This window comes from Entelurus aequoreus, linkage group LG15 (genome assembly GCF_033978785.1).
Source record: "Entelurus aequoreus isolate RoL-2023_Sb linkage group LG15, RoL_Eaeq_v1.1, whole genome shotgun sequence".
Lineage (NCBI taxonomy): Eukaryota > Metazoa > Chordata > Actinopteri > Syngnathiformes > Syngnathidae > Entelurus > Entelurus aequoreus.
The window spans coordinates 1477541-1501381 of record NC_084745.1 but is presented as its reverse complement, the minus strand read 5'-3'; the positions used below and the strand labels follow the sequence as shown (position 1 = coordinate 1501381).

The 23841-nt window shown below is 41.8% G+C and overlaps 1 protein-coding gene across 4 annotated transcripts in view; it reads right to left on the bottom strand.

Annotated features, from left to right (window-relative positions):
* plod2 (procollagen-lysine, 2-oxoglutarate 5-dioxygenase 2) overlaps positions 1-23841 on the bottom strand; it is a 397088-nt gene that overhangs the window by 26932 nt on the left and 346315 nt on the right. For 3 of the 4 annotated variants that reach the window (XM_062020588.1, XM_062020587.1, XM_062020590.1), the window contains exons 5-17: positions 20532-20644; positions 20390-20453; positions 20159-20256; positions 14695-14796; positions 12339-12464; positions 10756-10877; positions 10375-10479; positions 6874-6999; positions 3766-3907; positions 3242-3304; positions 2436-2549; positions 2150-2215; positions 2-106 (exon numbers count right to left, since the gene is read on the bottom strand). In XM_062020588.1, the coding sequence (XP_061876572.1) occupies positions 2-106; positions 2150-2215; positions 2436-2549; positions 3242-3304; positions 3766-3907; positions 6874-6999; positions 10375-10479; positions 10756-10877; positions 12339-12464; positions 14695-14796; positions 20159-20256; positions 20390-20453; positions 20532-20644 (1346 nt within the window). The remainder of the gene's footprint in view (position 1; positions 107-2149; positions 2216-2435; positions 2550-3241; positions 3305-3765; positions 3908-6873; positions 7000-10374; positions 10480-10755; positions 10878-12338; positions 12465-14694; positions 14797-20158; positions 20257-20389; positions 20454-20531; positions 20645-23841) is intronic. The other variant, XM_062020589.1, reaches the window with a different exon arrangement.

The window sequence follows — 23841 nt, the reverse complement described above, 5'->3', positions numbered from 1 at the left end:
CCTCGTGTTTGCCCCCCGACCACGAGCCAAAGTTCTCCATCTCCTCCACCAGCTCGTCACAGGCTCTTTCTGTGAAGACCGGGAACCAAAACACATCTGGGCAAGGCTGCAAGCCAAACACACAAAGATGATGATTATTAGGACACGGCAGGATTGGGTAGACTTCATTTGTCCCACAAAAAAAGTCAACCAAAAATAAGGTAAAAACCCATGAAAACAAGAGGGTTTAATCACAGGACGTAAAATACTTTAAAAAAAGCGGAGCTGATGCAACCAGCTGCCACTTGAGCAGCTCCATTCCTACATACAGCCGCAAAAGCAAAACCAAACGAAAAAGCAAAAAATGAGCAATAAATACATATCATGCACATATAATTGCACCAAAGCAAAGACAAACGACGAAACAAAACAAAACCACAATTTTCCACTCCATAGTCCGCTAGGGGGTTGGGCAGCACGGCCAGAAACAGACCCAACAAAGCAACGAAGAGAGCCGACTCCATTCTAAGCTGCACCCTAGCTCTTGGGCAACGTCCAGACTACACGAATGAGGAAGAATCCGTCCAGGGAGACCAAGCTGTCCAAAATGTGCCCGTTCAGCCAAGTCTCCGTGAACCTCATCTCTTCCTCCGCATCTCCTCCGGCCTCTGATAGGAAACTACGGTGTGGTCAAAAGGCACCCGGAGGCAGATCCTAAAGTTCACGGAAAAAGCTGTGCGGAATTCCCAAAGGGGCCCGGACCCTCCATCCTTCCATTTTCTACCGCCTGTCCTTGTCGGGGTCGCGGCGGGTGCTGGAGCCTATCTTAGCTGCATTCGGGCGGAAGGCGGGGTACACCCTGGACAAGTCGTCACCTCATCACAGGGCCAACACAGATAGACGGACAACATTCACACTCACATTCACACACTAGGGCCAATTTAGTGTTGCCAATCAACCTATCCCCAGGTGCAGGAGGTGGGAGGGGCCTATCCCCAGGTGCATGTCTTTGGAGGTGGGAGGAAGCCGGAGTACCCGGAGGGAACCCATGCAGTCATGGGGAGAACATGCAAACTCCACACAGAAAGATCCAGAGCCCGGGATTGAACTCAGGACTACTCAGGACCTTTGTATTGTGAGGCACATGCACTAACCCCTGTTCCACCGTGCTGCCCAGGGGGCCCGGACCACAAGGCACAGAACACAAGAGGGTAACATCAAGGACCCAAAAAGGAGGAAACAAAGGAGCACGGAGCTCCTGGGTCTGTGTATGCCGCGGCCATTCCTTCTTCGTTTGGAATAGAAAAATTAAATGTTTTAATAATTAAGTTTTTTGGTTTGACTATAAAAAACGAAGAACAGATCATTATCCGTGATCTGTTATCCGAATGTATCAATGTGTTGAAAATAGGAGCTAAAATAACGAGTGGAAAACACCCTTCTGGATTGCACAGTTTCAGGATCCTGGTCTGTGAGTGATAAAGAACCACGTCAGTGTTGTCAAAACGACCTTTGTCGCGGTAAAGACTTCCTTTCTGTGTTTTTAATGTCAAAGGACATGGAGAGTGGCACTTTTTATTGTTTCATTATTGAGCAGGCAAACTGGTGAGTGTACGTCGCTCTCCTTCTTCTGTTGTCGTTCTGGTCGCTCACAGACCAGGGTACGGAAAAGAGACATCGACCCATCTGCCCAAACATTGTACTGGGAATAAGAAACAAGTTTTCCACTCGTTTTAATTCCCATTTTCGATTTTCAAAAACATTATTAAATTCAGATAATGCCTACCTAGGCCTGGATCAGTATTGGACAGATTTGGAGCTTCGAAACCTTCTTGGAGTTTTTGCCTTTCACCGCCTTTGTCACGTCTGACCTTGCTTTCTACTCGCATCTCCTTTTTTGTCATTTTGTTTTTCAGTTTCTCTCAAATCCAGCATCAGTAAGGACTCCCTCTTGTTCTGCCGATAACGATCCGTTTTCCGGTTTTCAATTGGGGGAAATAGATTTTTATGTAAAAAATTTTCTATTCCAAACAAAAAACAAATGGTACACAGACTCTGAATGAATGAAAATGATGAATAAATGATTCTTTATTATTGAGACTAATCTCACCCTCACCTTGCTTTGTAAGTGAAGTGAAAACATTCATCCACGCAGTAAACACAAACAAACCTCTTCGATGTCGTTGTCAGTAAAAATCTTCATGTAGTTGGGGTGGATGTACTTCTCCTTCCAGTCCTGCAAAGAGCGAAAGAGTGAGACTTTTATATTACCAGGACTTTTTTGAACTGTTTCTTGACCTGCATACCAGGCCGCACTAATCCTCTCCCCCCTCCGACAAGCAGTCTCCCACCGGTGCCACATGCCATCGCACAACATGCCAGTCACTAACAGACTCAGCTCATAACGGCTGCCGTCTGCACGGGTGCTTCTTAAAAATATGCGAGTGGCGACTCACCAGAGGGTTTTCAAAGATCTGCCACAGGTCACCGTTCGAACGAGAGGTGTTATAATTGGCTGTGGAAATGAGCCTTCCAAAGTTGTGGCGGTTTGTTAAGTACATGAAGATTCCCTGCGGCAGAAAACAAACCGTTAGTTTCATACACAAAACCTTGGAAGAGACTTAAGATCATTGTTGTGCTTGTTTGACCGAGGTAGAGCAGAGACAGAAGCCATATAAATAATCTAAGATTATTTATGGGTGGTGTAAAAGTGGATCAGGGGGTCGTTGGTGGGGTTGGAAGAGGTCAGGGCGGGGGTTGGTGAGGTGAGAGGAAGGGCGGGAGAAGAGTGCAAACTCTAGGAACGATTACGAGGCTAGGGACTCGTAATCAGACTAGGCTTTGTGGAAAATAAGGATGATAAATGCACAGTAAGAATAAAAGCTGGGATGTTGCCCAGATGGTTGACATGTGATGAAAAGACTAGCCTAGGCTTAGATACTGTAAGTCTGTGTATCTCAAGGGAGAAGATGGTTTTAGACTATAGGGGAGAGCTTCCCGACAAGGTCTTGCGTTGACTGGATTTTGTATTCGACGATCTTACAGCGTCTTGGTCCAGCTCAGACTAGTACGACCTAAGCTCGAAACAACTTTAGGAGCTGTGGACACAAACTAGGAAGACTTACTAGAGAATGGAAGTACCTATGAAATACTCGAGCATTCACCCAAACATTGACAAGCCGGAGCTTGAAATGGCTTCTGTGTGCTAACCCACTGGAAATGGAGCTTTCAGAATAGTGCAGTAATCAAAACAAAAGGAAACCTTTGGGGGCCTGAGCATATGGAATGATTCCGGAGAAGGGGATTCTTTTTCTCTGTGACTGGTCTAAAACGAAGGAGAAGCATCATCAATAGGGTAACATCAACGATTGTTTCAGATGAAGACAGAGGCCAACAGAGCAACACGGGGGAAGGGGGCGCCAGGTAGCAAGAGTCGCTGTGAAGCTGATGTTTTGTTGCATTAGCCAAGGACGAACACATGCAGAAGAGTTGGAATTGCGCAGGTGAGATGTCAACAACTTGACATGTAGCCGGTTTAAAAGTGCGGAGACAAATTTGATCAGGTGGTTGAAACAAACTGGACAGACAGAGGGTACGAGCACAACACATGAAGCTGACCAGGACATGAGCACAGTGCCATCATGCCATCACGACACACAAACAACGCATACTTGCCGTCCTTTCACTCTCCATTGCGCTGTGGGCTTGTACAGGATTACGGTTCATAGCATTTCATATTTCTCTCAAATGTCTCGGAGGTAATAGCTCTAGGAGGTCCCTTCTTACCAGGTCTCTGGTGTGTTTGCACAGAGCCATGTCGGGGTCCAGTTTCTCAAGAACAAAGTAGTTCCTTTCTTTCAGCTCCTTCCTCAAAGCGCTGCCCTGGACCAGGTATATGTGCGCCATGTAAGGAATGTTCCACAAACCCCTGGAAACAATGTCACGAATCAGTTGACACGCAAATGTCTTTGCTACAATGCAGGTGGTCTTTTGTTACTAGAAATAAGACCGTATGTCTAAAAGTGTGTGGTTCTGTTTTGTATTTCTGAACTCTTGTTACCCTTAGTCCTGCACGGATGAGCTAGTTTTATGTTGTCGGGGGCACGGTTTACGCTTACGGGTGCAGGTATACGTTATTTTTAGATAACATCTGATGGGTTCATTGCCCAGGATGGAGTTTAGTCAACATGTGCCACATGCTACAGTATCTAGTGCGGCTCATGAGTATTTGCCTTGTACATTTCTAGACGAAACCTATGATGGATTTCACCTTTTCTGACTTATAAATGTTGTTACAATGTTGGATCCTCGTGTTAAACAATGCCACAGCGTCCAACCAATGTATTTGGGCGTGAGTTTGCACAGTTTTTTTTAACAGTGGGCCATTTGTGACATCACAGATTGATGGACGTACTTATGTGGGCATTGTACAAAACCCAAAAGCAGTGAAGTTGGCATGTTGTGTAAATTGTAAATAAAAACAGAATACAATGATTTTCAAATCCTGTTCAACTTATATTCAATTGGGTTAGCCATACCATCACTGATGCTAGCTTTTCAACTTTGCGCCTAGAACAGTCCGGATGGTTCTTTTCCTCTTTGATCCGGAGGACACCACGTCCACAGTTTCCGAAAACAATTTGAAATGTGGACTCGTCAGACCACGGAACACTTTTCCACTTTGCATTAGTCCATCTTAGATGAGCTCGGGCCCAGCGAAGCCGGCGGCGTTTCTGGGTGTTGTTGATAAATGGCTTTGGCTTTGCATAGTAGAGTTTTAACTTGCACTTACAGATGTAGCGACCAACTGTAGTTACTGACAGTAGTTTTCTGAAGTGTTCCTGAGCCCATGTGGTGATACCCTTTACACACTGACGTCGCTTTTTCATGCAGTATCGCCTGAGGGATCGAAGGTTTGTAATATCATGGCTTACGTGCAGTGATTCCTCCAGATTCTATGAATCTTTAAATGATAATACAGACGGTAAATGGAGAAATCCCTAAATTCCTTGCAATAGCTGGTTGAGAAATGTTGTTCTTAAACTGTTCAACAATTTGCTCACGCATTTTCATCCAATTTACCTGAAAACTATTCTGTACGCAGACTTTATGGACACCCTGCATATAATGTTTAACAAGATTATTTTCAACTGTCTCTGGGGGGGGGGAATTCAGTTACTTTGGGAGAGGGTGGGGTGTGGACATACTCAAAATGTAGATTACAATTGTGACTGTGGAGCAAAACGCTACACCAAAAACATATTTAATGCATATTATGTAGACCAGTGTTTAACCATCAGTTCATGCTCATAGACTTAGAGTACTCAGAACTAGTCTTAGACCTAGAGTAGTAGGATCTATTCTTAGAGTTAGAGTAGTCAGTTCTAGTCTTAGACCTAGATTGGTCAGATCTAGTCTTAGACATCGAGTAGTCAGATTCAGTTTTAGACTTAAACTCAGATTAGTCAATTTTAGTCATACTCAGATTGGGCAGATATAGTCTTGGACTCCGATTGGTCGGCTCTAGTCTTACACCTAAATTTGACGGATCTAGTCTTAGACATAGATTGGTCAGATCTAGTCTTAGACCTACATTTGACAGCTTTAGTCTTAGACTTAGATTGGTCACATCTAGTTTTAGACTTAGATTGGTCACATCTAGTCTTAGACTTAGATTGGTCACATCTAGTCTTAGACTTAGATTGGTCACATCTAGTCTTAGACTTAGATTGGTCACATCTAGTTTTAGACTTAGATTGGTCACATCTAGTCTTAGACTTAGATTGGTCACATCTAGTCTTACACCTAAATTTGACGGATCTAGTCTTAGACTTAGATAGGGCAGATCTTTTCTTAGACCTAAATTGGTTTAGATCTAGTTTTAGACCTAAATTGGTTTAGATCTAGTTTTAGCCCTAAATTGAAAAGATCTAGTCATATACTTACGGTAGATCTTGTCTTAGACCTAAATTGGTTTAGATCTAGTTTTAGACCTAAATTGTAAAGATCTAGTCATATACTTAGATTGGGCAGATATAATCATAGATGGTACCAAAACCCCAACTATTTATACTCCAACACCAGGAGGGTGTGCACGGGTATGGATGTTTACGCCATACTGTATAATATATACAATACAATATAATATAACCTAAGTGACTGGATATCTTAACCACTGGATATCTGTTTTTTACTCAGTTGCAATACACTTTTCTACCACTTGCAGCAGTAATGACAATCTCAAACAGACAGAAGAAGTATGGCGCTAAAGTCACATGTGGTTTAAGCGCAAACATTATGACTAAAAGTATTTTCATTTGCACTTTCATTTTATTAAGAGTTTAGTTACATACTAATCACATTATTAATTTTGCTTTTTCATTTTAGCACATCATTGTATACAGTCAGTTATTTATGAGTATTTTCTTATATTTGGTTAGTACTTCATTTTCTCAGCCTGGACCAAGCCTAAGGTTTATTTGTTAAATGAATAATAATCTTTTTGATTAACATAATTTGACACGGTTGTGAACTAAGTAGGTTAGATATAATGATTGAATACGGTTAAATCAAGGGTAATATTATTAGTTAAGTGTTAAGAACCCCTGATCTCGACCATAAGAAAGTGTTATATGTTTAAAATGTAGAGTACATTTAAAGTAGTCATTTTGTCATTTTTTAGAACACTTCCTCGTGGTCTACATAACATGTGATGATGGTTCTTAGGTCTACATGTGGCAAATTCCAAATGACTCAGTCGGAGGAAGTATTAAGGAAGATAGGATTGTTTTTCACATTTTCAGGACCTATGCAGATCCCAAATACACAAAAACAAGTACCACAAGGTAAGGAAAGTTGCTTTTGCGTCAGACCTCATCAAAACATGTGACTTACACCCGTTTTCTCTGCACGATGTCGACGTAATCCTCCGAGCGAGCGTAATAACCATCCAGACTCAGAGCTCCCCAGAAGTTGGACCACAGCTTGCTGTGGCGAGTGACCATGGGGCCGATTATCTTCCTGCGGGGAGGCAAGTGGCAGAAAGTGGAGATGATAGTTTTGTCAGAGTCCAGGAAACGCTTCATGACGTCTTTGCAGGCTGCCAGGCAGAGTGAAGCGTTTGACGAGTTAAACCCCCACAGAGACTGGATCATATGTCATGGAATATATCATTAAACCATAGACCAGCATAACATGTTACTTTAAAGTACAGGTGTCAAACTCAAAGCCCGGGGGGGCAAAATGTGGCCCGCGAAAGCCTGGAAATAATGTGTTAATAAAATGCTTCATCTTCCATCCATATTCTTCCGCTTATCCGAGGTCGGGTCGCGGCGGCAGAAACCTAAAGCAGGGAAGCTCAGACTTCCCTATCCCCAGCCATTTCATCCAGCTCCTCCCGAGGGATCCCGAGGCGTTCCCAGGCCAGCCGGGAGACATAGTCTTCCCAGCGTGTCCTGGGTATTCCCCGTGGCCTCCTACCGGTCGGACGTGCCCGAAACACCTCCCTAGGGAGGCGTTCGGGTGGCATCCTGACCAGATGCCCGAACCACCTCATCTGGCTCCTCTCCATGTGGAGGAGCAGCGGCTTTAGTTTGAGCTCCTCCCGGATGACAGAGCTTCTCACCCTATCTCAAAGGGAGAGACCCGCCACCCGGCGGAGGAAGCTCATTTCGGCCGCTTGTACCCGTGATCTTGTCCTTTCGGTCATAACCCAAAGCTCATGACCATAGGTGAGGATGGGCTTTGACTTCCGGCTCAGGTCCTTCTTCACCACAACGGATCGATACATTGTCCGCATTACTGAAGACGCTGCACCGATCCGACTGTCGACTTCACGATCCACTCTTCCCTCACTCGTGACCAAGACTCCGAGGTACTTGAACTCCTCCACTTGAGGCAAGATCTCCTCCCCAACCCGGAGATGGCACTCCACCCTTTTCCGGGCGAGAACCATGGAATCGGACTTGGAGGGGCTGACTCCCATCCCAGTCGCTTCACACTCGGGTGCGAACCGATCCAGTGAGAGCTGAAGATCTTGGCCAGATGAAGCCATCAGGACCACGTCATCTGCAAAAAGCAGAGACCTAATCCTGCAGCCACCAAACCAGATCCCCTCAACGCCCTGACTGCACCTAGAAATTATGTCCATAAAAGTTTTGAACAGAATCAGTGACAAAGGGCAGCCTTGGCGGAGTCCAACCCTCACTGGAATCGGGTCCGACTTACTGCCGGCGATGCGGACCAAGCTCTGACACTGATCATACAGGGAGCGGACCGCCACAATCAGACAGTCCGATAACCCATACTCTCTGAGCACTCCCCACGGTCGAATGCCTTCTCCAAGTCTAAATATATATATTTCCTTTTTGACATTGACAATCATGTACTGCACGCAATTGCATTTATTTTAAAATTCAATATTATCAAAGTCAAAATATTACATTATCATGTACTCATGTGAAATAAAGATAAATGCTGTACTTGAATATCTGCTTGACTTAGGATTTCAAAACAAATGATCAATCAAATTGTAGACTGTAAAATTGACAATAGATTTTACGGTTAAATTTGTAGTTTTTTGTGTGGCAGGAACCATCATCAAAGTCGCTAAGGGGCCAGTAAGAGTGATACAGACCCACTGAGACCACTACACAGGTGTCATTCAACTAGTTCTAAGTCCATGGGTCATCCCAAAAGTTATGAACATATTTAGCCAGGGAGAGGCTCTTAGATTGGTCAGATCTAGTCTTAGACTCAGCTTGGTCTGATCTAGTCTTAGACTCAGCTTGGTCTGATCTAGTAGTCTTAGACTTAAATTGGTCAGATCTAGTCTTAGACTTAAATTGGTCAAATCTAGTTTTAGACCCAGATTGGTCAAATCTAGATTTACACCCAGATTGGTCAAATCTAGTTTTAGACCCAGATTGGTCAAATTTAGTTTTAGACCCAGATTGGTCAAATTTAGTCTTAGACCCAGATTGGTCAAATCTAGTTTTAGACCCAGATTGGTCAAATCTAGTTTTAGACCCAGATTGGTCAAATCTAGTCTTAGACCTAGATTGGTCAAATATAGTCTTAGACCCAGATTGGTCAAATCTAGTCTTAGACCCAGATTGGTCAAATCTAGTTTTAGACCCAGATTGGTCTGATCTAGTCTTAGACCCAGCTTGGTAAAATCTAGTCTTAGACCCAGATTGGTCAAATCTAGTTTTAGACCCGGATTGGTCTGATCTAGTTTTAGACCCAGCTTGGTCTGATCTAGTCTTAGACCCAGCTTGGTCTGATCTAGTCTTAGACTTAAATTGGTCAGATCTAGTCTTAGACTTAAATTGGTCAAATCTAGTCTTAGACTTAAATTGGTCAAATCTAGTCTTAGACTTAAATTGGTCAAATCTAGTCTCAGACCCAGATTGGTCAAATCTAGTTTTAGACCCAGATTGGTCAAATCTAGTATTAGACCCAGATTGGTCAAATCTAGTTTTATACCCAGATTGGTCAAATCTAGTCTTAGACCCAGATTGGTCTGATCTAGTCTTAGACCCAGATTGGTCTGATCTAGTCTTGGACCCAAATTGGTCTGATCTAGTCTTAGACCCAGTTTGGTCTGATCTAGTCTTAGACCCAGCTTGGTCTGATCTAGTCTTAGACTCAGCTTGGTCTGATCTAGTAGTCTTAGACTTAAATTGGTCAGATCTAGTCTTAGACTTAAATTGGTCAAATCTAGTCTTAGACTTAAATTGGTCAAATCTAGTCTTAGACCCAGATTGGTCAAATCTAGTCTTAGACCCAGATTGGTCAAATCTATTCTTAGACCCAGATTGGTCAAATCTAGTCTTAGATCCTGATTGGTCAAATCTAGTCTTAGTCCCAGATTGGTCAAATCTAGTATTAGACACATATTGGTCAAATCTAGTTGTATACCCAGATTGGTCAAATCTAGTCTTAGACCCAGATTGGTCTGATCTAGTCTTAGACCCAGATTGGTCTGATCTAGTCTTGGACCCAGATTGGTCTGATCTAGTCTTAGACTTAGATTGGCCAGGAAGCCATTTCCTGTGCCCGCACCAGCAGGCTACTACTCGGTCACAGTCACTAGATGACATTTGTGGGAAGCTTTCTTCGCATTTACCGAGCAGCAGAAAGGAGACGGGAGTTTGCATGTTTGTTTTTTTCCATAATGCAAAGTGGCACTTCGGGGTTAAGCCCTGTCGACGCTTTCACCGTTTCCATGAGGCCGGTGAAAACAGGAAACCGGCCCGGATTATTTTTAAACCCTCAGTCACTGCGCTGCAATGCTCCTGTGGTTTTACCACTTGGAAGATAAATTCAACGGTCCGATGATCTTAACGGCAACAACAGGAGTTTTTTTTTCTTTTCCGGGAGTTATTTCAATACCTGTTCTGCTCGATGAGGAGCTTCAGTGTCTGCGCGTTGGTGAGCATCACGTCTGAGTCGATGCTGAAGTAGTAGTCGCATGTGGAGTCCTGGCGGCAGAGATCCCTAAGGTCGTGGTGGCAAAGAAAAATCATTATTCAACAGTAAATGAAGCCGCAATTACACACCCACATTAAAATGTATCAGCTAGCATTGGTTGTCAATTTCAACTAAGGAGTCCCTTGCTGATGATCTCTTAGTATCTAGTAGATATTCCATTTGAAGAAGGAACGAGTGCCTGTGAACTTGAAGAGTTCATTAGGGCTGACGGATGGCTTGCATGAATGCTAAGAAGTCAGTCGAGGTGAACGTTTAACATGACTAGCTTGATTCGGTGCTTACATGCCCATGTTTCTGGCCTGTCCCTGGCTCAGATTCTCTTCCGGTCCAACCACCTTGAAACTCTTGAACACGTTCTTATGGGCTTCGTAGAACTTCTGGATGTGCCTCTCGTGGTAAACCTCCTGAGAAGAGGACATAGGTTCATGGAGTTGTCTGTGGATGTTCTCAAGCATTCAGGTCTTCTCATTCTCAGGGAAACTATAGGCCTTTTGGTTAGACTTGGAATACGTTTTGCCTCTCGTCCAAGTGGACTTCATCAGTTCATGCTCATAGACTTGGATTGGTCAGGTCTAGTCTTAGAGTGGTCACATCTAGTCTTAGACCCCGGTTGGGCAGATCTAGTCTTAGACTTAGGTTGGGCAGATCTAGTCTTAGACTTAGGTTGGGCAGATCTAGTCTTAGACTTAGGTTGGGCAGATCTCGTCTTAGACTTATGTTGGGCAGATCTCGTCTTAGACTTATGTTGGGCAGATCTCGTCTTAGACTTATGTTGGGCAGATCTCGTCTTAGACTTATATTGGGCAGATCTCGTCTTAGACTTAGGTTGGGCAGATCTCGTCTTAGACCTAAATTGGTTTAGTTCTAGTTTTAGACCTCAATTGTAAAGATCTAGTCATATACTTAGATTGGGCATATATAATCATAGACTTAGATTGCTCAGATATTGTCTAGTAGCTGGTACCAAAACCCCAACTATTTATACTCCAACACCAGGAGGGTGTGCACAGGTACAGATGTTTACGCCATATTGTATAAAATATACAATAAAATATAATCTAAGTGACTGGATTTGACCAATGAAAGGCTAAGACTGGATCTGACCAATCCAAGCCTAAGACTAGATGTGACCAATCCAAGGCTACGACTAAATGTGACCAATCTAAGTCTACGACTAGATGTGACCAATCTAAGTCTACGACTAGATGTGACCAATTTCAAAGTTCAAGTTTATTCACAATACCATAAAACAATTTCAATAGTATTGAATATCATTTAAAGATATTGGTAAGTGAAAGGGTCCCCCAAATAAGCTAGAAGAAGCTTTTGACAGGGGGTCCAAAAGTTTAGTCTAAAACTAGATGTGACAAATCTAAGTCTAAGACTAGATGTGACAAATCTAAGTCTAAGATTAGATGTGATCAATCTAAGTCTAAGACTAGATGTGACAAATCTAAGTCTAAGACTAGATCTGACAAATCTAAGTCTAAGACTAGATGTAAAAAACCTAAGTCTAAGAAAAGATCTGACCAATCTAAGCCTACAACGAGGTCTGATCAACCCAAGTCTGGCTAGATCTGAGCCATTTCATGTTGAAAATTAGATTTGACTGATCCAAGTCTAGGATGAGACCAGACCAGTCTTGGACTAGATCTGACCAGTCTAAGAAAAGATCTGACCAACCTAAGTCTAAAACGAGATCTGACCCATTTAATTTGAAGATTAGATCTGATCCAAGTCTTAGACCAGATCTGACCAATCTGTCCGAGTATGAACTGATGAAGCCTACATGGATGAGTCTTCTAACACATTCATGGCTTTGATTGTGGAAAAACGAGCAGCGGCTTGTTGGCGCATGTACTCACGTTGTTGTGGACAAAAACCTTGAGTTTATCTTTGGGATAGTCCAACGTCATCAGCCGCTGGAAGAACTCGGGAAGGAACGGCGTTGGTTGCTCAATGAAGACGCCAACCAGCACGTTGGGGTACTCCTGTTGATGTTTAACAGGAAGTCATTTCAAACAACCGGTCAATGGAGACTTTTTGTTTACTTCTACGTCACGAGGCTGGAATGATCTACACTTTATTGGGTCTCCTCTGCAGTCAATTTATTTGGGACTGATTTGAAGAATAGCGATTAGCATTTGCAGAATTTTGACAGCGCTATCATATTAGCATGTAGCATTCTCTTCCGCAACGAATAATCCCACTTAACTAAACAGAGCTGAAATGACCACCAGAAACACATAGCGCATGGTAGCACCTGGGCAATAAAAAACTAATAAAATATCAGATTTTTTCCACAAATGTTTGATTTACGATTTTTTTTCCCTTCTTTTTAAAGTAACCAAACCTTTTATTTGATCAGAAACTACCAATTTGAAATGACGCTACTGTACATACACTGAATTTTACTCCCAGCTAAATGTACTTTTTTATAAAGTGGGTTCTTTTAAGAACAGATGATCTGGTTGTGTGATTTTAGTTGTGGATGCTACATCTAATGTGACTGCACATCGTCCTGTAAATAAACAAAAACAAAATACAACAAATAAATGTTGTATTTTGCTCTCGGCGCTTTATTCCATTCTTGACAGAGCGCAACATTTTTTAAACCGTTTCAAAATTTTTGGCGATCTTGCCGCATGTCCCGCTTCACTACAAGCTTTCCCACGATCCGTTAGGACCCTCACGCTTTAATCAGGCTTTGTTACGCTTTAACGCCGCTTTGCATGCCGCTTTAAAGCGCCTTCAAAGCGCCGTTGGTGTGAACCTAGCATAAGGAAGTAAGTGCGAATAAGAGGATAATTTTTATTTATTTTTTAAATTATCTGCATTAAAAAAAAACCTACAATTTATCGATACAATCGATTTACTACCCAGGCTTAGGGTATGGACAACAGTTTAATTAGAAATAGAGCATGTAATCTGGGACTTCACTTGTACAATAGGTACGAAAACTAAAGAAACCAAATTATTTGAGAAATGTCACTAATATTAGCGTGTGGAAACTGAACGGAATGGTTTTTGTTGTCTACTTCGGACTGTATGGACTAACTTCCATCCCATATTGCCACATATGGCTTGATATTCCGAGATCAGCCTGCAAAACACTCAGCTAGGAGAATAGAATCAAAGAGGGAAGATTTTCCCATGAGACTCAGCTTCACCCTCTGGTCTGCGACTCCCTGGGACCAGATCACAGCGGGGGTCTGGAACAGGGCTGAAAACGGATGGCGAGCAGTGGCATATAATTTGAAGGTTTGCAATGTCTGGCTTGAAGAATGTTGCCAATGCGCTGTGACAAACAAAATAAATAGGACCGGACCAAAAAAAAAGCCCTAGGATGTGATTGACTGGTTTGTTGTTGTCTTTGGCGGTAAAACTCCGATCGTAGCCAACAGACTGGAGCTCTTTTACTGAAGAAAAGCATTCAAGACTCAAGCAGAACTTTGCTTTTAGACAAGTTGAGAAATGAGTGAACTAAAATGTGCGGAGAATTAAAAGCCACACCTTCTAATAAGGTTAATAAACACTTTTATAGCCCCGCTTTCCATGCAGCTGTCTTGAATCACTTTCAACGATTTAAGCACATTCATTTTACTGAGCTCATGAGTCTCTTATGGCCATTTTGTTAATCATCATTGAGCAGACCAGTGATGTGCAATAGATTAAAAGCATAAAACGGATTATTAGGTACAAAAAAAAATAACCGGGGTTGTGCTCCAGAAGTCGGTTAACGTTCGAAACAGATGCCACCGCATACCCTGTAGTGTTTTCAAGTTCTTACCGTTCCTTCCCTCTTGACCTTGCTCAACTCCGTGGCACATGTTCCATGTGACCAACATAACTGGTGAGTGTAGACCAAGTCTAAACTCCAAGGAAGGATCCTGGTCAGCAGTGGCACCCCTTTAAATGAGCCCTTCTGAAAACCCCAGAAACCATATCCTGCCCCACTGCGGTGACAGCCTTCCTCTCGCCAGAGTAGTTTCCCTTGCACTTATGTTCTTTTAATGGGCTCCAAAAGGTCCGGTAGGCACGAAACCCATTATTCTTGCCAAGGGGTGGTGGAGTCTGGCTTATCTGTTAAAATAGGACAAGCAAGAACCGACTCCCGCTGTCTAGACAGTCACTGGCCGATGATGGCACGGACTGTCTCGGCCTTTCCCCACATCAACAAGGCCTGAAGATAAACCTGAAGTGAAGGGAAACAGGACTTACTTTCACCTGAGACAAGTCCAGGACGTGGTCGTCACAGTGGCTGCAGCCGTGTTCGTAGTTCCAGGTGTTGGGTACGTAGTTGGCCAAGTAGTTCAAGTACATCTGCGGGGGGAGAGAATCTAGGTTTGTTAACGGACGATAGGCAGCCTAAGCAACGATTCCGTGCATTTTTCCTGGTGAGGTCGACTCCTTTAAAAAATATTATTGTGACACGCTCGGAATTTCACACTATAAACGTGAACAGAGAAAAAGAAATATGCTCAATCTTAATAGCAAATTACATCATTCTGACTTTGGACATTTCAATTTAGAATGCCAAGATACCTGTGGCTAGGAGTGTGTTCATTATGACGTCATCATACAAACACCAAAAGCAGTGCATTTTTCACGTTGTGTAAATGGTAAATAACAGAATACGATTTGCAAATCCTTTTTTAATTTATATTCAATTGAATAAACTGCAAAGACAAGCTACTTAACGTTCAAACTGAAAAACTTATTTGGAACATCCCACAGGTGAACAGGCTAATTGGGAACAGGTGGGTGCCATGATTGGGTGTGAAAGCAGCTTCCACAAAACGCTCTGTCATCCACAAACAAGGACAGGGCGAGGGTCACCACTTTGTCAACAAATGCCTGAGCAAATTGTTTGAGAACCACATTTCTCAACCAGCTATTGCAAGGAATTGAGGGATTTCACCATCTACGCTCCGTAATATCATCACAAGGTTCAGATAATCTGGATAAATCCCTGCACGTAAGCGGCAAGGCTGAAAACCAACATTGAATACCCGTGACCTTCGAGCCCTCAGGGGGTACTGCATCAAAAAGCGACATCAGTGTGTAAAGGATATCACTGCATGGGTTCAGGAACACTTCAGAAAACCACTGTCAGTAACTACAGTTGGTCGCTACATCTGTAAGTGCAAGTTAAAACTCTACTATGCATAGCAACAGCCATTTATCAACAACACCCAGAAATGCTGCCGGCTTCGCTGGGCCCGAGATCATCTAAGATGGACTGATGCAAAGTGGAAAAGTCTTTTGTGGTCTGACGAGTCCACATTTCAAATTGTTTTTGGAAACTGTGGACACACATTAAATATCTTGTCTTTGCAGTCTATTCAATTGAATATAAGTTGAAAAGGATTTGCAAATCATTGTATTCTCTTTTTATTTACCTTTTACACAACTTCCCTGCTTTTTTTGTACAATTTGCATAATCTGCTATGATGCATATATTTTCTTTGAAAAAGGCAAACAAAATGATACATATATTTCAAACAGATCTGTGTTCATTTTTATCAACATATATTTTTCATATTATATTGTTTTTCTCTATTTTTCAATTGTTGTTTATTGTACAATGCACTTTGTTGACAATTTTTCAAGTGTCTAGATCAGTAACTCTTACACTGTTTTCACCAAGTACCACCTCAAACACTGGGCTCTCCAAGTACCTCCATAATGACCAATATTGAAATACAGTAGCGTATTAGGCTTAAGTATTCATTAAAAACAAGGCAGTGGTTTTATTTAACAAGTGTATTTAAAACTGTAACATTACAGTTTGAACAGTAACACTGGAAATGAATATAGGAAAAAAAACACTGTACTTTAATCAAGTGATTCTTTGGCGTACCACCAGATGGCCGTCCAAATTTTCAGTGCATCACTAGTCAATAGTGCGCAAATAGTAAGCTTTAAATAACCATTCATACTGTAATGACCTGCTGGTGTTAATTTGTATGGTAATCTGTTATCGTTGTCCATTTTCCCAAGATTGTGGACACACCGTGCCTGAAAGGGGATTGGTGGAGAATGAGGAATTGTCGTTGCGAACGGACGTGTGTGCACGGGAGGGAATACGTGTTGGAATCGGGCTGGTTGTTAGCATAAGATTGGCAATAAAAGTTAAAAAGAGCTTTGTGAGACTTCTTCTGTAGGCTATGATACATTAATTTAATTTAATTAATTTTCCCGTTAAAAAAACCCCTCAATGTTAAGGTGTGGTGGCTTTTATTTTGTCATGGTAAAATACAGGAAAAATACAGTAACAGCAAACATTGAACATTTCTGTAAATTTGTCACCGTAAGCCTGGGAGCTCATTTTACCTGTAGTCCCCGTTGGCAATAAAAGTTAAAAAGAGCTTTGTTTGATTTCTTCTGGAGGCTACCATACATTTTTACTTCCATCCATTTTTACGTAAGAAAAAAAAACTTTTAAGGTGTGGTGGCTTTTATTTTGCTGTGGTAAAGTACAACGAAAATACAGGAACAGCAAACGTTATTGAACATTTCTGTAAATCTGTCACCGTAAGCCCGGGAGCTCATTTGAACTGTCGTCCCCATCAAGAGATGAGTTTAGCTTTGGTTGTCCAAGGGTTAGAGAGCCCATTTTTGGATTTGGATAATAGTCATTGACCATTTTTAAATTTTGTCTCCAGAAGATTTTGGGTATAATTTTGACTACTGACTCAACATTTGACAACAGAGACAAGTAATCCAAAGAGGTTTATTAGGTCTTCAAAAAACTATACGATGTTATTCTTATAGCCAGACCTGTGTTTATTTCCGTACCTGGCGGTTTTGGTTTTGTTGCCTTCCTCAGAGGTTGTTACGGGAAGTTGCTGTGCTGTGTCTGGTCAACTGATTAAAACCAGTTTTTTTTAAATCCATAAGAGCATAGAAAAGACTGTGAAAAGGAAACATCAAAAGCATGCACACAAGCTACCAGACGACGAGCAGAACAAGAACAACTGAAGTCTGCCATATGTGTTAGATATATATACATACATATATATATATACATACATATGCATACAGTGTTAAATATTATAAACTTATCACTTTCCTCTGGTACTGTTCCTCTAGCATTCAAAAAAGCGGTTATTCATCCTCTACTCAAAAGACCTAACCTCGATCCTGACCTCATGGTAAACTACCGGCCGGTGTCCCACCTACCGTTTATCTCGAAAATTCTCGAAAAAATTGTCGCACAGCAGCTAAATGAACACTTAGCGTCTAACAATCTCTGTGAACCTTTTCAATCCGGTTTCAGGGCAAATCACTCTACGGAGACAGCCCTCGCAAAAATGACTAATGATCTATTGCTAACGATGGATTCTGATGCGTCATCTATGTTGCTGCTTCTTGATCTTAGCGCCGCTTTCGATACTGTTGATCATAATATTTTATTAGAGCGTATCAAAACACGTATTGGTATGTCAGACTTAGCCTTGTCTTGGTTTAACTCTTATCTTACTGACAGGATGCAGTGTGTCTCCCATAACAATGTGACCTCGGACTATGTTAAGGTAACGTGCGGAGTTCCCCAGGGTTCGGTTCTTGGCCCTGCACTCTTTAGTATTTACATGCTGCCGCTAGGTGACATTATACGCAAATACGGTGTTAGCTTTCACTGTTATGCTGATGACACTCAACTCTACATGCCCCTAAAGCTGACCAACACGCCGGACTGTAGTCAGCTGGAGGCGTGTCTTAATGAAATTAAACAATGGATGTCCGCTAACTTTTTGCAACTCAACGCTAAGAAAACGGAAATGCTGATTATCGGTCCTGCTCAACACCGACATCTATTTAATAATACCACCTTAACATTTGACAACCAAACAATTAAACAAGGCGACTCGGTAAAGAATCTGGGTATTATCTTCGACCCAACTCTCTCGTTTGAGTCACACATTAAGAGTGTTACTAAAACGGCCTTCTTTCATCTCCGTAATATCGCTAAAATTCGTTCCATCTTGTCCACAAGCGATGCTGAGATCATTATTCATGCGTTCGTTACATCTCGTCTCGATTACTGTAACGTTTTATTTTCGGGCCTCCCTATGTCTAGCATTAAAAGATTACAGATGGTACAAAATGCGGCTGCTAGACTTTTGACAAAAACAAGAAAGTTTGATCATATTACGCCTACACTGTATATACCTATACATACACCTATATACAGGTATATACCTATACTGGCTCACTTGCACTGGCTTCCTGTGCACCTAAGATGCGACTTTAAGGTTTTACTACTTACGTATAAAATACTACACGGTCAAGCTCCTGCCTATCTTGCCGATTGTATTGTACCATATGTCCCGACAAGAAATCTGCGTTCAAAGAACTCCGGCTTATTAGTGATTCCCAGAGCCCAAAAAAAGTCTGCGGGCTATAGAGCGTTTTCTATTCGGGCTCCAATACTATGGAATGCCCTCCCGGTAAAAGTTAGAGATGCTACCTCAGTAGAAGCATTTAAGTCTCATCTTAAAACCCATTTGTATACTCTAGCCTTTAAATAGACTCCCTTTTTAGACCAGTTGATCTGCCGTTTCTTTTCTTTTCTTTTCTACTCTGCTCCGGGGTGGACCGCTAGCCTGTCCATCAGATGGGGACATCTCTACGCTGCTGACCCGTCTCCGCTCGGGATGGTTCCCGCTGGCCCCACCATGGACTGGACTTTCGCTGATGTGTTGGACTTTCACAATATTATGTCAGACCCACTCGACACCGAGGATGTCGTTGTGGCTTGTACAGCCCTTTGAGACACTTGTGATTTAGGGCTATATAAATAAACATTGATTGATTGATTGATTGATATCAGACCACCTCATGGATTGGGACATGTCATCGGCACTGAGAGCAACAAAGACCATCATTGGATCAGAGAAGCCATCGAGATCCAGAAGCGTGCCCCTTAGACTGTGAACCAGGACAAGGGGGCGTACCGACTTTCCCAAACCTGGGACACAGTCCTGAAGAGGTCGGACCACAGATGGTGCTGTCAGCCTGGCTCGTGTGCATGCTTTTGAGGTTTCCTTTTCACATTCTTTTCTATGCTCTTATGGATTTAAAAAACTGTTTAAATCAGTTGACCAGACACGTCACAGCAACTTCACGTGACAACCTCTGAGGAAGGCAACAGTCGTGGCCGAAACCGTCAGGTACGGAAATAAACATAGGTCTGGCTATAAGAATAACACAATCGCATAGTTTTTTGAAGACCGAATGAACCTCTTTGGATTACTTGTCTCCGTTGTCAAATGTTGAGTCATTAGTCATCAGTTATTACCCAGAATCGTCTGAAGACAAAATTCAATACACAGGTCTGGCTATAAGGATAACAAAATCGCAACAGAGACAAGGATACAGCTCAAGAGAAAGATCGAGAGATGACTATAACAAAAAAACTGAGGAAAGAGACAGAGAGGCCTTTTGACCTAGTTTGGTTTTTGGTCTCTCTTCCCAATGAAAACACTCAGTGACTCGTGAATCGCAAGGAACAGGGTGCACATTTCCTAGTATGTGGGAAACTCATTAGAGATGTTTTGGCGGTGATTGTCAACACAAGCTCATAGACCTCTCCAAGCCATCAAGGAGTTCAGTCGGTCAACATAAACAACAACATCCTTGATGAAGCAACAGCGGGTCAAGAGAGTCATTAGTTACTCACTTTAGTGTTCCCGTTGCCGTGAACGACCACTGGCAGAGAGTCGTACACCTTGTTCCTAACTCTCACGCGGTCAGTTCCAAACTTCAAGAGTACTTCGTCTGACAAAAAGCAAGAAAACACAACCTGGTTTAATGAACTCATAAGCAACAACTTTCATAGTTCAAAACTTCTTTACAATGCAGAGTCTTTTAGAAAATGGACTAACTCAAGGAACTTTTCGGAATTCCTCACCAATTGCTCCATTCAGGTTCTGGAAAATCTGGCATTTGTGGTCCAAAGTCATATTGAGAGACTCCTAAGAGACGTGGGTCCTATTAATATCTCAGGGTCAAAACCACATTATCTTGACTATTGGGACAATGAAGATACTTACTCTTTGTAGAGGGTCCACAAATATCTTAGTGTAGAAGAGCTGGTCGTCGTCGTTGTCGTGAAGGGTCCACTGTGAAACAATTCGGTTTATGTACGGTGCATACCCAATTATTCCTGCAAGTAATAAACAGTGTGAAACACATGGCAGTGACAAAGTTACATATAACGAGTCAGTTGGAGTATATTATGTCAGTCAGGACCATAAAGTAAGCCTAGATCAGGGGTCACCAACCTTTTTGAAACCAAGAGCTACTTCTTGAGTACTGATTAATGCGAAGGGCTACCAGTTTGATACACACTTAGTAAATTGCCAGAAATAGCCAATTTGCTCAATTTACCTTTAAATCTATGTTATTATTAACAATTAATGATATTTACACTTAATTGAACGGTTTAAAAGAGGAGAAAAACACGAAAAAAACGACAGTTAAATTTTGAAACATAGTTTATCTTCAATTTCGACTCTTTAAAATTCAAAATTCAACCGAAAAAAGAGAAGAGAAAAACTAGCTAATTCGAATCTTTTTGAAAAAATAAAAAAAAGAATTCATGGAACATCATTAGTAATTTTTCCTGATCAAGATTCATTTTAAAATTTTGATGACATGTTTTAAATAGGTTAAAATCCAATCTGCACTTTGTTAGAATATATAACAAATTGGACCAAGCTATATTTCTAACAAAGACAAATCAATATTTCTTCTAGATTTTCCAGGACAAAAATTCTAAAAGAAATTCAAAAGACTTTGAAATAAGATTTAAATTTGATTCTACAGATTTTCTAGATTTGCTAGAATAATTTTTTGGAATTTTAATCATAATAAGTTTGAAGAAATATTTCACAAATATTCTTCGTCGAAAAAACAGAAGCTAAAATGAAGAATTAAATTAAAATGTATTTATTATTCTTTACAATAACAAAATAAATGTACTTGAACATTGATTTAAATTGTCAGGAAAGAAGAGGAAGGAATTTAAAAGGTAAAAAGGTATATGTGTTTAAAAATCCTAAAATCATTTTTAAGGTTGTATTTTTTCTCTAAAATTGTCTTTCTGAAAGTCATAAGAAGCAAAGTTAAAAAAAATAATTAATTTATTTAAACAAGTGAAGACCAAGTCTTTAAAATATTTTCTTGGATTTTCAAATTCTATTTGAGTTTTGTCTCTCTTAGAATTAAAAATGTCGGGCAAAGCGAGACCAGCTTGCTAGTAAATAAATACAATTTAAAAAAATAGAGGCAGCTCACTAGTAAGTGCTGCTATTTGAGCTATTTTTAGAACAGGCCAGCGGGCTACTCATCTGGTCCTTACGGGCTACCTGGTGCCCGCGGGCACCGCATTGGTGACCCCTGGCCTAGATGTACAAAACCCAAAAGCAGTGAAGTTGTCACGTTGTGTAAATGGTAAATAAAAAACAGAATACAATGATTTGCAAATATTTTTCAACCTATATTCAAATGAATTGACTGCAAAGAAAAGATACTTAACATTCTAAATGGAAAAACATTTTTTTTGCAAATATTAGATCATTTGGAACTTGATGTCTGTGACATGTTTCAAAAAAAGCTCACACAAGTGGCGAAAAAGACTGATAAAGTTGAGGAATGCTCATCAAAGACTTATTTGGAACATCCCACAGGTGAACAGGCTAATTGGGAACAGGTGGGTGCCATGATTGGGTATAAAAGCATGAAATGCTCAGTCGTTCACAAACAAGGACGGGGGCGAGGGTCACCACTTTGTCAACAAACGCCTGAGCAAATTGTTTAAGAACAACATTTCTCAACCAAGCTATTGCAAGGAATTGAGGGATTTCAACATCTACGCTACGTGATATCATCAAAAGTTTCCGAGAATCTGGAGGAATCACTCCAGGTAAGCTATGATATTACGGACCTTGGATCCCTCAGGCGGTACTGCCGCATATATTATGCGACTGGGCCGGCACGCTGTTTGTAGAGGCTGTAGAGGACGTTGAAGGCAGTGCCTTTAAGGCACGTCCCCGATAATGTTGGATGGATATCGGGAGAATGGTTGCCCCGGGAGATTTTTCGGAAGGGGCACTGAAATGCGGGAGTCTATCGGGAGGGTAAACAAGTATTAGTATTAGCGGTGAATTCGTTGTTACTGTCTAATACCGGCGGGCCAGCTCTAATGTGTGGGTAACCCCCCCCCCCCCCTCTATGGGGGGGGGGGGGGGGGGGGTTACCCACATATGCGGTCCTCTCCAAGGTTTCTCATAGTCATTCACATCGACGTCCCACTGGGGTGAGTTTTTCCTTGCCCGTATGTGGGCTCTGTACCGAGGATGTCCTTGTGGCTTGTGCAGCCCTTTGAGACACTTGTGGTTTAGGGCTATATAAATAAACATTGATTGATTGATTGATTGATTTGGCCCGCGGGCAAGAGTTTGACACCCATGATATAGGGCATGGATTACTGACACTTATCTACTAAGCAAAGCAAAAGCCGTTTATCAACAACACCCAGAAACGCCCGCCGGCTTCGCTGGCGCCGAGCTCATCTAAGATGGACTGATGCAAAGTGGAAAAGTGTTCCGTGGTCTGACGAGTCCACATTTCAAATTGTTTTTGGAAACTGTGGACGTGGTGTCCTACGGACCAAAGAGGAAAAGAACCATCCGGATTGTTCTAGGCGCAAAGTGTAAAAGGCAGCATGTGTGATGGTATGGGGGTGTGTTAGTGCCCAAGACATGGGTAACTTACAGATCTGGGAAGGCGCCATTAATGCTGAAAGGTACATACAGGTTTTGGAGCAACATATGTTGCCATCCAAGCAACGTTACCATGGACGCCCCTGCTTATTTCAGCAAGACAATGCCAAGCCGCGTGTTACATCAACGTGGCTTCATAGTAAAAGAGTGCGGGTACTAGACTGGCCTGCCTGTAGTCCAGACCTGTCTCCCATTGAAAATTTTTGGCGCATTATGAAGCCTAAAATAGCACAAGGGAGACCCCCGGACTGTTGAACAACTTAAGCTGTACATCAAGCAAGAACGGGAAAGAATTCCACCTGAGAAGCTTCAAAAATGTGTCTCCTCAGTTCCCAAACCTTTACTGGGTGTTGTTAAAAGGAAAGGCCATGTAACACAGTGGTGAACATGCCCTTTCCCAACTACTGTGGCACGTGTTGCAGCCATGAAATTCGAAGTTAATTATTATTTGCAAAAAAAAACATAAAGTTTATGAGTTTGAACATCAAATATGTTGTCTTTGTAGCATATTCAACTGAATATGGCTTGAAAAGGATTTGCAAATCATTGTATTCCGTTTATATTTACATCTAACACA